Here is a 14,774-nt window from a genome sequence, read left to right as displayed (position 1 = left end):
GTGACTGTAGGCACATGGTGATAGTCTATAATTAAATTATTTCATTGCAAAGCCACTCCCTTTAAAGGTTAACCAGTCATTACAGTTCCCCCGTGTAGAGATTTTATCCTAAAGGGAAAGGACGGTTTTGAGAAATCACTATTAAGGGACAAGGTCTACAATGCAGGACATCACCAAGGTTGAAAACAGTTAAAGGAAAGATGATGTAAGTCAAGATATAGCAATTAAATGACTGAGGACTTAAGTTTTAAAAGATCGACAAAGGAAAGTTTGAATGGGGATGGGAAAATCCTCCTTTTTGAAGTGCTGGGAACGAATACAGCTTTCGAAGTTCCATATTTTTTTTGTGTCCTGCTTGTTCATGGAATGGAAAACTTAGACTCTATTTAACTGGAGTTCAGTTGTTGTTTTAGTTGGCTGTGGTCAGTGGTGTATCTGACTCACTAGATGGCTAAACCTTGAAATTATAAATTATAACTGGAATTTTTTGAGGCAACATTGCAGTTCCTTCTTCAATTGTAGGCTTCAATTGTTTTCTTGCAGTATTTCCTTTAACTTGCCTGTTTTCAAGTTTTGATGAGTAGCTGGAGCCTGATCTGGTTAGTAGAAATAGATTCCATTTAATATTGCAATGCTGGAAGAGCAGTAAGGAGCAACCCCCAAGTACAGCAACTGATTAAATGCACACTGCTCCTCTTGTACTGTGGTTATTAGAATAACAAGTCTCAATGCCTGCTTCATGAATGTGTTAATTTAATCTGGGAGATAGCAGGGTAGACAGGAGATTTAAAATCTGGGCCGAGTAATTTAAATTAATAGGGAGGCCACAAAATGTGGAACAGCTGACAGGAATATGTTTTGGAATACCTATTCAGGAGAATGTTTTGTGATAGTTTTTCTTAAGTATTTGACATGTTGCACTGAGCCATTCTCGTACTTGTGCTACCGATAGTAATGGAGGGGAAATTGGAAACATTTTTGTGTTGATAGACACTTATTAGCCATGTGGAATATGCAATAGTAATGTAATACTACCTAGCTAATTAAAAATAATACGATTTAATGTCTTTTTGGCCTCCAGCTTGATGTTTTACAGTACTAAGTATCTGCACATATGGGTAGAAATGAATAAATACAGCTGTTAAAAATGTCTCTTCCAGGAAGAACAACTGGGCTTGAGAAAAACATTGAAAGCATTTTGTATCGTCTGTCAGCACTGTTTAACAAATGTCAACCCTTCTGTCAAAGAGCAGGTAGATAATTCCATCAAATTGTGTGTGTATGGCATTTTCTGTAAATAATAACAACAGTAAATTGGTGGATGATTCAACATGGTTAAGTAACACTTCCCCTGAAGTTGCCCGGCACCAAGTAAAATAAATGCTAAGAAAGGATTGTGCAGAACTTTGTTTAAGTTTATGCTTCTAGGACAGCTTGGTGGAGCAGTGGCTAGCACTGCTGACTCACGGTGCCGAGGACCTGGGTTCGAGCCTGACAATATGGAGTTTACACATTCTCCCAGTGTTTGCGGGGGGTTTCACCCCCACAAACCCAAAGATGTGCAGGGTAGGTGGATTGGCACGCTAAATTGCCCCTTAATGGGGGGAAAAGGAATTGGGGACTCTAAATTTATTTTTTAAATGGTTTATGCTTCTGCAGAAATTATTTCCAGTAGGAATGAATTAATTTTTGAGACAAGTTGAATCTAGCTAAAACATTGATTCCAAACGATGTAATTTCAATACGAACTGTAGAACTCTGCGTTTTCAAAATTTATTTTCTCATATTATAGGCATTCATGTTGCTTTGTGATCTCCTAATGATATTCAGCCACCAATTGACAACTGGTGGTAGGGATGGGCTCAAGCCAATTGTTTACAGCCCAGATACTGGGCTACAATCGGAGTTGCTCAGCTTTGTAATGGATCACGTATTTATTGATCAAGATGAGGAGAGCCAGAGCATGGGTAAGGCTGTCCACATGAAAGTAAATTTCTGCACTCATGTTAAGTTGTTATGATTTGTTGGGAATTGTTCAGGGTTTTGTCATAGTCAGTTAACCAAATTGGCATAATTTATTATACTCAACCTGGCAGTATCTAGATTATAATGTTATTCATAGGCGCCAGGATTTATACTTGCAACACTCATCAGTAACGACCACATAACATATATTTAAAAATAACCTGCATCAACAGCAGGTTGATTGCAATAGATGTCAAGTGAGTAAAATTTTTAATTTGAAAAAAACAATGAAGCTATATGGTTAACTGTAGATAGTAGATGTAGTAGATAGCTCCTTCTGTTCAAGGAAGAGACTGGCATTTTAACACAATATAAGTGATCATATTTTCTTTCTCATGCGCAGAAGGAGATGAAGAGGATGAAGCCAATAAGATTGAAGCCCTCCATAAAAGAAGAAACCTCCTGGCAGGTTTTTGCAAGCTTATAATTTATGATGTTGTGGATATGAATGCTGCAGCAGACATTTTCAAGCACTATATGAAGGTAACTTTAGGCAATAGAAAACTGTTTTTTCAAAGTAGAATGAAGCACTTTGTAGATTAAATAACTTATTGGTAATTTTTGTTTTGGTTTTGCTGTATGCGGAGCTGTTAAGCATATTCTTCCTTTCTTGTAGTCATTTATTTCTGCTTGGGTATGGTTCCAAGAGAATGAATGTTTTCCAATGCCTTGACCAAACATCATTTTTCTTGTGTGAGCCTACACAATCACCATTCCTGGGTATGCCCTGTCTCACGGGCAGGACAGACCCAGCAGAGGTGGCTGCACAGTGGTATACAGTGGGAGGGAGTTGCCCTGGAAGTCGTCATATCGACTCTGGACCCCATGAAGTCTCATGTCTTCAGGCCAAACATGGGCAAGGAAACCGCCTGTTGATTACCACCTACCATCCACTGTCAACTGAAGAGTAGCTCGGTAGTGCCACTACTGACCAAGCTGGCTGCGTCCTAAAGGACATAACTGCTAGACTGAGTCTGCGCCAAGTGTTGAAGGAACCAAAAAGAGGAAAAACATACTAAACCTCATCCTCACCAACCTGCCTGACGCAGATGCATCTGTCCATGACAGTATCGATAGGAGTGACCACTGTTCAATTTTTTTGGAGACAAAGTCCCGTCTTCACATTGACGATATCCTCCATCTAGTAGTGTGGCACTACCCTGGTGCTAAATGCAATAGATTCAGAACAGATCTTGCAAAACTGGGCATCCACGAGATGCTGTGGGCCATCAGCAGCAGCAAAATTGTACTCAGCCACAATCTAATCTCATTGCCCAGCATATTCCTAACTCTTACCAAGTGCAGCAGATGCATGGGAACACCACCATCTGAAGTTTCCCTCTAAGTTACTCACCATCCTGACTTGGAAATATATCCGCATTCCTTCACTACCACTGGGTCAAAATCCTGGAATTCCCTCCCTAATAGTGCAGAGGGTCATTCCTGATCCTGAGCTAATGTCCCATTGCCTATGTGCATGTTCCAGCAGAACTCACTGGACAGCAGTCAGGAACACGAACCCCTAGTCTTCCCTCCCTAGCTCAGAAAACTTGCACCCAGTTGTCACACTGCTTGAGATCAACTAACTTAGCACGAACCGTGAATCGAACTTGTGACCACTTAGTCCATGTGGTTTAGTAGCTCACTGGGATGTGCCTTTTTACCAAGTAAACGTCAGGGGAGCCACTGATTTGTTTTTTAAGGCTAACTACTTCAATTTATACAATGCATGTTGAACTACCAATCAGCTCTACTAGGTAATATAGTACTAGTCTATGTGCTGCTGTTGAGGAGAAGTAAGTTTTGTGTTAATTGAAATTTTGAACATTATATATATCCTAGAAAAAAAGTAATAGAAAAGGTCTGTATTCAAGAAGGCAGCATTTTATCATGTTTCATGCTCTTTTTAAAACAGTATTACAATGACTACGGTGACATCATAAAGGAGACATTGAGTAAAACCAGACAAATCGACAAAATTCAATGTGCCAAGACACTTATTCTGAGTTTACAGCAGGTGAGACATTTCTGATGTTCAATATCAAGCAGAAACTTATTGTTGAGTAATAGTGAGTTAAGTGAAGTGCTAACTTTCACTTTAATTTGTTTTAGCTCTTCAATGAGCTTGTCCAGGAGCAAGGTCCTAATCTTGACAGATCATCAGCCCATGTCAGTGGTATTAAGGAACTTGCTCGTCGGTTTGCCCTCACATTTGGTCTGGATCAGATCAAGACAAGAGAAGCCGTTGCTACCTTACACAAGTGAGTAGTAGCCCAATATTAAAAGTACTACAATATCAAGATTTACAAACACACTGCCAAATGGTGACACTGCTGTTTGTAGCAGGTTTAAGAGCACTCATTCTGAAATCTGCACCCCTTCATTCTGATTTGCCAACCAATGGAAACAGTTTTTCACCATATTATCATCTTTGAATGTTACATAATTCTGAAAGGTTTCATCACATTTCCTCTAAGCTCATTTTTGAATCTTCCTCCATAACCATAACCTCTTATTCATAGTATAATGTTGGTGAATCTCCCTGTTTGTGTTACATGCAGTGATATTTTTCCTATAATAGGGTACATGATACACTAAACATGTGTGGTGAAAGTTCATCATCACTTCCTTTTTATATTTAAAATCACGTCCCCTATATCTAAAATCCAGAGTGCCATTTGGCTTTTTTTAATGCTCTTTTCTAGCTGAACTGTCACACTTCAAGATCTGTCAATCAGCACTCTGAAAACTCTCCACTCTAAGAATTTTACTGTTTAGGATATAGTTTCTTCGAATATTTTCCCCTAAAATGTACTCTGTATATTTTGCAAAATAGGCATTGGGTGACAAGCAGAAATGTCCTTGGACAGTTTCTCATATATTGGTGATTTGCTTGATTCATGAGACCTGTTGCTTTAAAACCTAGGCCTGTACTCTACCTGTGACAAATATTTATCTGTTACTACAGGGATGGCATAGAATTTGCTTTTAAATATCAAAACCCAAATGGACCAGAATACCCACCACCAAATCTTGCCTTCCTTGAGATTCTTGGTGAATTCTCATCTAAACTTCTGAGACAGGACAAAAAAACTGTGTAAGTAAAATATTGATCATTACATTTTGAAACTAGTGCCATAAATAACTTACATTTTGTTCATGTTTCTGTCGTGTTGTTTTTAATTGTTTTTTTTAAAGAATAAAGTATTTATGAAACCAAGCGACCACAAGTAATATTATTACTTTTTTTTAAACTCTAAATCGTACAGGGGACTATATATTCTTCAATATTGTTTAGTTTCAATATATAAAATATAAACCTGGAAGAGCAGACGCAAAGTAAATGATTTGAACAGATAGGAGGAATGGTTGACCAGTAGGCTTATGACTAGTCCAGATCGGACAGTCCCGTGATCATCGAGTGTAGTAGACCAGGGACTTCATTAAAAAAAACTAATTCGAAGGAAATGTATTCTCAGTGTGCCTCTGTGCATTTGTGTATTATTGTCAGAAATATAATTTTACATGTGTTGTCCTTTTTTAATTGTGTGCTCAGTTATTATACTGTGCTTTCTTTAGTCATTCATACCTGGAGAAATTCATGTCAGAGCAGATGATGGAGCGAAGAGAGGATATCTGGCTGCCTCTGATCTCTTATCGCAACTCGTTGCTTACTGGTGGAGAGGACGATAGGATGTCGGTGATCAGTGGAGGCAGCAGTAGTAAAGCTTCCTCAATACGCAGTAAGAAAGGGCGTCCGCCACTGAACAAGAGGCGGACAGAAGGCAAGTAACAAACCTGTTAGGGTCAGCATGCTGAGTCCAATTATTGAGGAAGTTTAGTTCATATTCGACAATCGTTTCTTTATTCTAACCTCTGCATAGCTGAGAAAACAGCTTCACTGTGCTGCTTTTGTCTACATCACAATGCTTTTGTAACTTGCATACATAATGCAATGTTTACAGGCCAAGCTCCAATACTCCCATTAGGACCACGGGAGCAAACATTTACAAATGCTGAGTCCCAGGTCCCAGGTTCGATCCCGGCTCTGGATGACTTTCCATGTGGAGTTTGCACATTCTCCCCGTGTTTGCATGGGTTTTGGCCCCATAACCCAAAGATGTGCAGGGTAGGTGGATTGGCCTCGATAAATTGCCCCTTAATTGGGAAAAAAAATGAATTGGGTACTCTTTTTAAAAGAAAAAAATTTAAGTTTACAGTGCTATTTGTGTATATTTTGAAACAAATCTTTCGATTTTGGCTTTGTAATTGGACTTTCCCTGAATTATAATGTGGCATAATAATTGTAGATTGCAGCGTTATGTTGAACAAATTTAATACTATTTTGAAGAATTGGCAGCACATTGACAAAAGAAACATACCTGTGGATGCTGCGTAATATGCGTTTTCAGAGGTGCCGCCTGCCCACCGTCACGTCAGCCCTCCTTCCCGACCCACGCTTCATGCCTGCCATCCCGCTGGCCCTCCCATCAGCCAGCTTCCCACCCTGCCCGCAGCCCTCCATCCCGCCGCCTGCTTCATCACACTGCCTCCTCCCTCCATCTGCCCCCTCCCGCTGCCCCCTCTATCCCTCCTGCTGTTGCCTCCCTCCAGCTGCGTCCCTCCCTCCCACTGCCATCACCATTTCTTGCCGTCTCCTCCCTCATGCCGTTTCCCTCCCTCCCACCGTTTCCCTCCCTCCCACCGTTTCCCTCCCTCCCACCGTTTCCCTCCCTCCCACCGTTTCCCTCCCTCCCACCGTTTCCTCCCTCCCACCGTTTCCCTCCCTCCCACCGTTTCCCTCCCTCACACCGTTTCCCTCCCTCCTGCCGTTTCCCTCCCTCCCTCCTGCCGTTTCCCTCCCTCCCTCCTGCCGTTTCCCTCCCTCCCTCTTGCTGTTTCCCTCCCTCCCTCTGCCGCCTCCCTCCCTCTGCCGCCTCCCTCCTTCCAGCTGCCTCCTCCCTCCAGTTGCTTCTTCCCATCCCACTGCTGCCTCCTCCCTCCAAAATTATCTTTTTAGAAATATTCCACTTCAGTAAAAACCCCTCAATCATTCCATACATAAATATGTTCTCATGGAGACATGTTGAACTTCTACTCCGTTTATTCAGAATTGGACCATTCAAAAATAATACAGGTCACCACATTATAGGAAGGATGTGGAAGCTTTGGAAAGGGTTCAGAGGAGATTTACTAGGATGTTGCCTGGTATGGAGGGAAGGTCTTATGAGGAAAGGCTCAGGGACTTGAGGTTGTTTTCATTAGAGAGGAGAAGGCTGAGAGGTGACTTAATAGAGACATATAAGATAGTCAGAGGGTTAGATAGGGTGACCAACACGAGGGGACATAGCTTTAAATTGAGGGGTGGTAGATATAGGACAGATGTCAGAGGCAGTTTCTTTACTCAGAAAGTAGTAGGGGTGTGGAACGCCCTGCCTGCAACAGTAGTAGACTCGCCAACTTTAAGGTCATTTAAGTGGTCACTGGATAGACATATGGATGAAAATGGAATAGTGTAGGTCAGATAGGCTTCAGATGGTTTCACAGGTCGGCGCAACATCGAGGGCCGAAGGGCCCGTACTGCGCTGTGATGTTCTATGTTCTAGAACCATAATATTTTTTATATTAATATGTTCTTTTGCTTGATATTGCAGAAGAGAATGTGGACAACTCATGGATGAACAGGAATGATACTATTCAGACTCCAGGAATCCTGCATCCTCCACAGTTGACTTCCACAGTCATGCGGGAAAATCCTCGGCAACCAGCAGAACACAACATAGAAGATCAGGAATCCGAACGGGGCTCTGAATCTGATTTTGTGCAGAAGTAAGTGAGCTTTACTTATTGCCAGGTTGTTAGTTCATTTGCAGCATTGGAGACGCAAGGGGAAAGTAAAATGCTGACTGTATCTAGCTCATGCTTTCTGTTTTTTTTCAATCCAACTAAATGGCTTAAGAGATTCTCCTCCTGTACAGAATCTTACCAATTTGGAAAAAAATGTCAGTTTTTTTTTAAACTGAAGCACTTTTCTGTTTAGCCCTCAAATGCAAATACCTTGGTTGGGTCAACACAAGCTGGAAGAAGCGCACCGAAAAGATCGAGTGGCCATGAACTACATGAAAGCAAGAGGTGGTGTAAGGCAATCAGTGTAAGTTATTAAGCTGTTTATTAACGAACTTTGGTTGTCATATTGAAGTACTCAAATAGATGTGAAAGGTGATGCCACAATACCAAATGAATTGTGGTCATATCTGATATTAACTGTTGATATATCTTTCTCACATTTGAACTGTTGAGATTAATTTTAATTAAATTATGGTTTGAAATAAAATCAGGTAATCCCTTTATGTTACAGCTCGAAGGTGCGTGCAACAGTATTATCGGAAATCCAGTCACACATTAAAGCAAATATTGAGATAAGGAATTCATTACCAGAAGTCACAAATGATCCTTGGACTTGAGGCGACCTGTTACTTTAAAAGAGAATTTGTAGGATAAGTGCAAGGAATGATGTTTAATTACGCTGCAGAAATCCTTTATTAATCTATTTACAATCAGTTGCAAAGCTTGTAGAATCTTGCATATGTGTATACAGGTCCTTTCATAGAATAGGGGCACTAGGGTGATAACAAGCTTTGGATTTTGCTGCAAGTAATTTTTTTTTAAGACACTTAGCGATACTTCCATTGAATTCAAATGGAAATGGTTGGGTATGGCCTCCCATACTTGCTATTTAATCCGTTATTTAATCTTGCCTGCCTCTACAGTCGCAGCCACAGCCACAGTTTAATGGAGGATGATGCTGAACCAATTTTTGAAGATGTAATGATGTCATCGAGGGGTCAGTTGGAAGATATGAATGAAGAATTTGAAGACACTATGGTTATTGATCTGGTCAGTGGTCATTTATATGTTTAAAATGTATGTGCATCTAATATCAATCAATATTCCATTGGAATAGTCCTTTCCAAGATTTTATTGAGGAATCCAAGAAATCCATAAGTCAGCTTCTGAGGACTGTCTTTTAGTTTGCTTTAATACAAGTGAAAGAACTGTCAGATCACAGAATCACCATTTTGACTTGTTAGTTACTGAGCTTTTCATTTACACACAACAATATTAACTGCTGATAAACGTAACAACTATACATGTTAAATGTCAAATGGTGAAAGTATTAATTGATTTATTCTTTAAAAGTGAATTTGTATCTTAGTTTCCATGTTAAACAATGTAGGAATTTCAGCTTGCGCCAGTCAGTGTGAAGTTCAAGTCAAAGATTCATTGGACTTAGAGCCTTTGAGAGATTTATATTTAATTGGTGGTGGCAATGATGGCAGTAATGCACTATCACTGAGTTCACTGAAATATAACAGTAACCAGGGAAATATACCTAGTAATTCACTGGGGTGGTGAGATTAATTTCAAAACTATTTCATCAAAGTTGGGTGAGATATTTATATTAATATCATCCATCTTGGAGATGAAAATATACTGTAGATGTAAGAAAACCATACGTAGCGATAGAACAGCGCTTTATCTGCTTCATAACTAATCATGGCTGTGAAGCTTGAAAATTGCCCGAATTTTACTCCATTTTAATGCATCAGGAGCGATTAGTATTATTTGACAAACCAGAAAAATGTAATCAGAAGAATAGCTGTCATATCAAAAAATGTTTCTGTTGCTTTCCACTAATTTATGTTGATGCCTTATCAATCGAAATAACTTTTTGCCTGTGAAAGTAGCAAAACCAAACAGTGGATCCTGTGCTCAGCAGAATTTAGTCTTCAAATTTAATTTGATTTATAGACTATAGTAAACCAAATTTTGATGGAAATCAGACGATGGTTTGTTAATTGTCCCCAGTGGCCGATAAGTGCCTGTAAGCCTCCGGATCGGAGTTGCCATTACACTTCCCAAATGTGCTCAACTTCTGTTCTCCTGTTACAACAAAAGTGATTTGTCTCCACTTGTGTTTACATTCTTGATTTGAATGCAGCTTCTTATCTGTGCTCATCGATTTTGCGAGTAGACTGTTTACAATAATTGTGAATTTTTTTCCAGCCTCCATCACGAAACAGACGTGAACGTGCTGAGCTCAGACCAGATTTCTTCGACTCCACTGCCATAATGGAAGATGATTCGGTGTGTATCAAGGAATACTTCAGTCTATGATACATCCTCTAATAACCATAATAAATTAAGTTTATAAGTACTCATGCCCATGTAGCTGTCAAAATATTGATAATAGCCACAAAAACCTGAATATATAATGTAATTGGAAAAGGTTAAAGATCTCAGGATTTTTTTATTCACTCCTCAACTCAACCAAAAATTTTATTTTTTCCAAATTTGGTAGTGAAATGCAATTGCCATACTCAAATTTTAAATATTTACAGCTGCAGTTGTCTAAAGGTACATCAGTGAAGTGAAAGGCTTTTTTTGTAATATTTTCCTTTAACATTTCCTGTTGTAATGCTAATATAATGTGAATGATGAACTGTTTTCTTGACTAATACTGTACACCATTTAAGTGTATATTGTAAAAATCCTAGGGAATGTGGCTCTGAGAATCTGGGCTCGAGGCTTTTCCCTCTCCCCTTCCCTGGGGTGGGAAGTGCCACAGCTCCATCTTCCCATCGCCAAGCATCTTGTAATCACTATGTTTTGTATATACTATTTAAGTGTCAATTACAAGTTGATTTTGATACCAGTTATGTAAATCATTGACACAGTTACTTTTCTGTTCACTGTGTACTTTTTTAATAGTAGAAATCTTTAAATTTCCCATCCTTATTTATTCCTCTGGTTATATATTCTGTAAAAAAAAAAAATCTTCGATACACTCTTAAATGTATTTTTTCAACTGTGGAACGTCTTTCTTATATATAAACTTTAATCATCTTTATGTACTGTTCCGTTGTGCATCGTGAACTTTTTAAATGTGGCAACTATTTATAGTGGATCAAATTTAAAATTCTATCTTCTTTAATTTATGTGCTCAAAATTAACACTAACCAGAATTGGGGGTACAGTTAGTTATCCTGCTTAGAATGTTTATCATCTGTTCTGTATTAAATGTTGTAATTTATACCAGTGCATTTGTAAATTCAGTTTTTGTATTACTGCACACTTGTACATTGATTAGAACATCAAATGTTTTGAATTGATAGATTTGAAAATGTTCTGTGCTGCTTAGATTTATTTCCTCCCACTCGTCTGAAGATGGATTTTTTTTTATTTTTTTCCCTTTAGGGCTTTGGGATGCCTATGTTCTGAGACACTGCTGGAAGTTTTATATTTTTAAGAACTCCATCGTCTAAAGAGAATCCAAGATCTAAATACTGTGACAGCAACTTTTAAACTAAATTTTACATACTCAAGATCTGATTTATTTTTTATCAAAGGATAAACTTGATGAAGATTTGATTATGATAAATGGGGAAGCCTGAAGGAGGAAGCACTATAATGGTCTGTTACTGAGACAGATTTTCTTATGGACCGAAAAACGTGGCATCTTCATGGGAAGAATTACCCCTCCCCCAAAAAATTGATCTGACGCACGGACTGTAGCACTACTGAAAAGTGCTACAGTAGGATTTTTAAAAATATATATATCAACCAAGAGTAAATTGTATTAAAATCATGAAGGCATATTTAAAAAGATAGGGTGGCACATACAGCAGATGACACCAAAAGGACAGATGAGTTCCCTGAGTTTTTGTAATTTTTTTCTGCTGTACAGTTTAATATAAAGAACTTTTGAGATCAGCAGTTTATGTTATGTTTTTTAATTCAAGCTTATAAATTTTTCAGAAGGCAGCGATGCTGAAAAACTAGTTTAGGAGCAAAGCAATTTTCTCACACTGGAGTTTGGTTTCTTTGTGGTACGCATTTATTTTATTGAGGGGGTGGGGTGGGTAACTGGAAATCAATTGAAAAAACTTATATACAGTACATGTATAAATGGGTAGTAGGTTCTGTGGGGGCTTTTTAGAAATGTGAAATATTGCTGCCGCAAATCACAGGTAACAGAGTAATCCAGAGATTTCTTTTCTTTTTATTACTAAGGTCTTATACGTACGCCTACAGCAAGCTACTTCCTTTCATAATAAAAGCTGCCTTATTTACTGTGAAGACTACTCATTAGCTGCTTTAAGTTTGACTTCAGCAAAGAGTTGAGATGTACACTTTTATCATTAGTCCTGTGCATTTTGCTTTTAGTTTTAATGCTCAGAACCCAACAGGTGAAATTTAGAAGCTTGGGATAGCTTCCTAAAATTCAGTTGGTCAAGAAGTGTTTGTTATTAGATGACACTTCACAATAAAGTACATTTTATTAAAACCAGGTTGTATAAATCAATGCTGTACACTCCCAAAAGTGTAAAGATTAGGTCAAGAGCACATTTCATAGTCAAATTTTGGTATGCAGTTGCCCTCAATTCCAGATTTACTCTATACAGTAGTAAGCAATGCCCACTTTTGACTTTCTCAATTGTCTAAATGTACTTTTACAGATAATGTTAATTTTATACAGAACAGAGTTCAGTAATTGACTAAGTGGAGGATTAGCCCAATGTGCTAGAATGTGTGTTCCATCTGTCGTGCTTCTGATTAGTTACCTGCAGTATTGAAATGTTCTTTTAATGCCATTTTTCCATCTAGTCATATTTTTAAGGGATTGTCAGAAGCAAATTAATTTTGTAGACTACAATTTTAACCAATTTTAATTTAACTGTTCAATGGACAGTTTCCAATGTAGAAATTGACAATTTGACACGCGAATTTCACAGAACAAAAGGTAATCAAAAAATATTGTGAAATTGTTTGCAGAAAATATTTGAAAGCTATTGTAGTAAATGGAAAGAATATTGCTTTATAAATTTTAACTTTTGCTCACATTTTGAAAGTGGTTATAACTTTAGATTTTAAATTTTAAGGTCATACAAGTCATTTACTAATCTACCAATAACTAACTTAGCTGAACAAAAAAATCTGATTTTAAAGGTCTTGACTTTTTGGTATTGCTATTAAGCAGTTGTGAAAATATGCGATATTGGTTAATTTTGTACAGTTTTCAGGCTAAATTGTCAATGATCTGAAAATAGTTCTGTGGATTGAGTGGCGCGATGATAAGTACTGCATGGTTAGAATCATCTCTGCATCAACTTACGCTGTGCAGTCAACTATTTAAATCTGAATTCTTCGGCAGTATTGTAGCAGAATGTGAAACGATGGTTTCATGTCTGGATACCTCCACGCTGGGCTTGAAATTGAGTTTGAAGTTAATAAGTTTTATATTTTGAGTGTTACCTTGATTGGTTTTACTAGTAATACTGTAAATTGTACATTTTCAGTATAAAATTTCTTTTTGTACATTTTAAAGCTGATGCTTCACCTTTCCTTTAATAAACTGTTTGAAAATAATTGGCTGCAGAGGTTCTGTGTTTTTTAAAACTTAAATGTCCTTATATAGATTGATTGCTGCCTTTAAATTGATCATTTGAATCTCCATTTTGAACCCCAGAGTTGAAGAAAGCCCTAGCTTTTCTGAGTACAATATAAGTAGGTTACACGTTTTTATAATGGTGTATACGAGAGTATTACACAAGAATATCCTTTTTTCAGAAAAATGTCAGTCTTAGCATGGTTGTTGTTATGGGTCAATGCACATTGGCAACACAGCTTCCATTTTTAAAGTAGTTTCCATTGCACAAGATATAAGAAGGACAAGGGAATCAATGGTTAGAAATACCTTCTGTTTCCACTGCTGCACCAGTGCTTTTGGAGCCCCAAGGATTTTTCCGTGATCCCTTCCTACTTCTCAACCACATGTTGCTCCTCAGCAACTTCATCCATAATCATAATGTTAGGGTCCACATGTACATTGATGACACTCAACTCTGCCTCACCTCTACGTTTCTCAACCCCTCCACTGTCTTTAATTTGTCACACGTTTTTGACATCCATTAAGGATGAGCAGCAATTTACACCTGCTAATCACTAGGAAAATGAAGTGTTTGCCTTATCGCCACAAACTCTGTTTCTTTGCTATCCACTCCATTCTTCACCCTGGCAACTGCCTACGGCTGAACAGCCCATTCGGAACCTGACAGCAAAATGAGTTTCTGACCACATATCCATTCTGTCATCAAGAGGCCATATTTTGACTTCCTGAGCTGAGCCCTGGCCTCTGCTCAGCTGCGACTGAAACCCTCATCCATACCTAGGACACTAAACTGGGGAACCCTTGTGATAAAGTACTGGGGCTAAGATGATTGACTTCCAACAAGTGGAGTGTTTCTTATTGACTTCAATTTTACCAGGGAGGGGATGCTACATTCGGTCAAATGTTTCCTTGATGTCAGGGCAAATCACTCATCTCTGGATCTATGTTTTTCATCCATGTTTGGTTAAGGCTGTAAAGAGGTCTGGGGCAGAATGGTCCTAGTGGAACCCAAACTGTACATCAGTGAGCAGGTTATTGTTGAGTAAGTGCTGCTTGCTAGCACTGTGAATGACACTTTCCATCACTTTGCTGATGAATAAGTGTAGACTGATTAGACCGTAATTGGCCAAATTGGAATTTCTTTGCCTTTTGTGAACAGGACATGTCTGATTTTCCACATTGTTGGCTAATACTGATGTTTTAGCTGTACTGGAACAGCTTGGCCAAGGGTCTGCTAGTTCTGCAGCACAAGCCTTTAGTACTACAGCTGCATGTTGTTAGGATTCATTACTTTTGC

General features: G+C 38.5%; 1 protein-coding gene across 2 annotated transcripts in view; it reads left to right on the top strand.

Moving 5' to 3' along the window:
* stag1a (stromal antigen 1a) overlaps positions 1-13,455 on the top strand; it is a 247,279-nt gene extending 233,824 nt beyond the window's left edge. For both annotated transcript variants that reach the window (XM_038815965.1, XM_038815966.1), the window contains exons 23-34: positions 1,161-1,253; positions 1,793-1,967; positions 2,369-2,508; positions 3,941-4,042; positions 4,138-4,286; positions 4,994-5,122; positions 5,605-5,810; positions 7,680-7,854; positions 8,066-8,176; positions 8,796-8,922; positions 10,093-10,173; positions 11,284-13,455. In XM_038815965.1, coding sequence (XP_038671893.1) covers positions 1,161-1,253; positions 1,793-1,967; positions 2,369-2,508; positions 3,941-4,042; positions 4,138-4,286; positions 4,994-5,122; positions 5,605-5,810; positions 7,680-7,854; positions 8,066-8,176; positions 8,796-8,922; positions 10,093-10,173; positions 11,284-11,307 — 1,512 coding nt within the window. In that variant the 3' untranslated portion in view covers positions 11,308-13,455. The remainder of the gene's footprint in view (positions 1-1,160; positions 1,254-1,792; positions 1,968-2,368; positions 2,509-3,940; positions 4,043-4,137; positions 4,287-4,993; positions 5,123-5,604; positions 5,811-7,679; positions 7,855-8,065; positions 8,177-8,795; positions 8,923-10,092; positions 10,174-11,283) is intronic.
* Positions 13,456-14,774: the final 1,319 nt, after the last annotated feature.

This window comes from Scyliorhinus canicula, chromosome 13, assembly GCF_902713615.1.
Source record: "Scyliorhinus canicula chromosome 13, sScyCan1.1, whole genome shotgun sequence".
In the NCBI taxonomy this organism is placed as follows: domain Eukaryota; kingdom Metazoa; phylum Chordata; class Chondrichthyes; order Carcharhiniformes; family Scyliorhinidae; genus Scyliorhinus; species Scyliorhinus canicula.
This window is presented reverse-complemented; position numbering and strand designations above follow the sequence as displayed.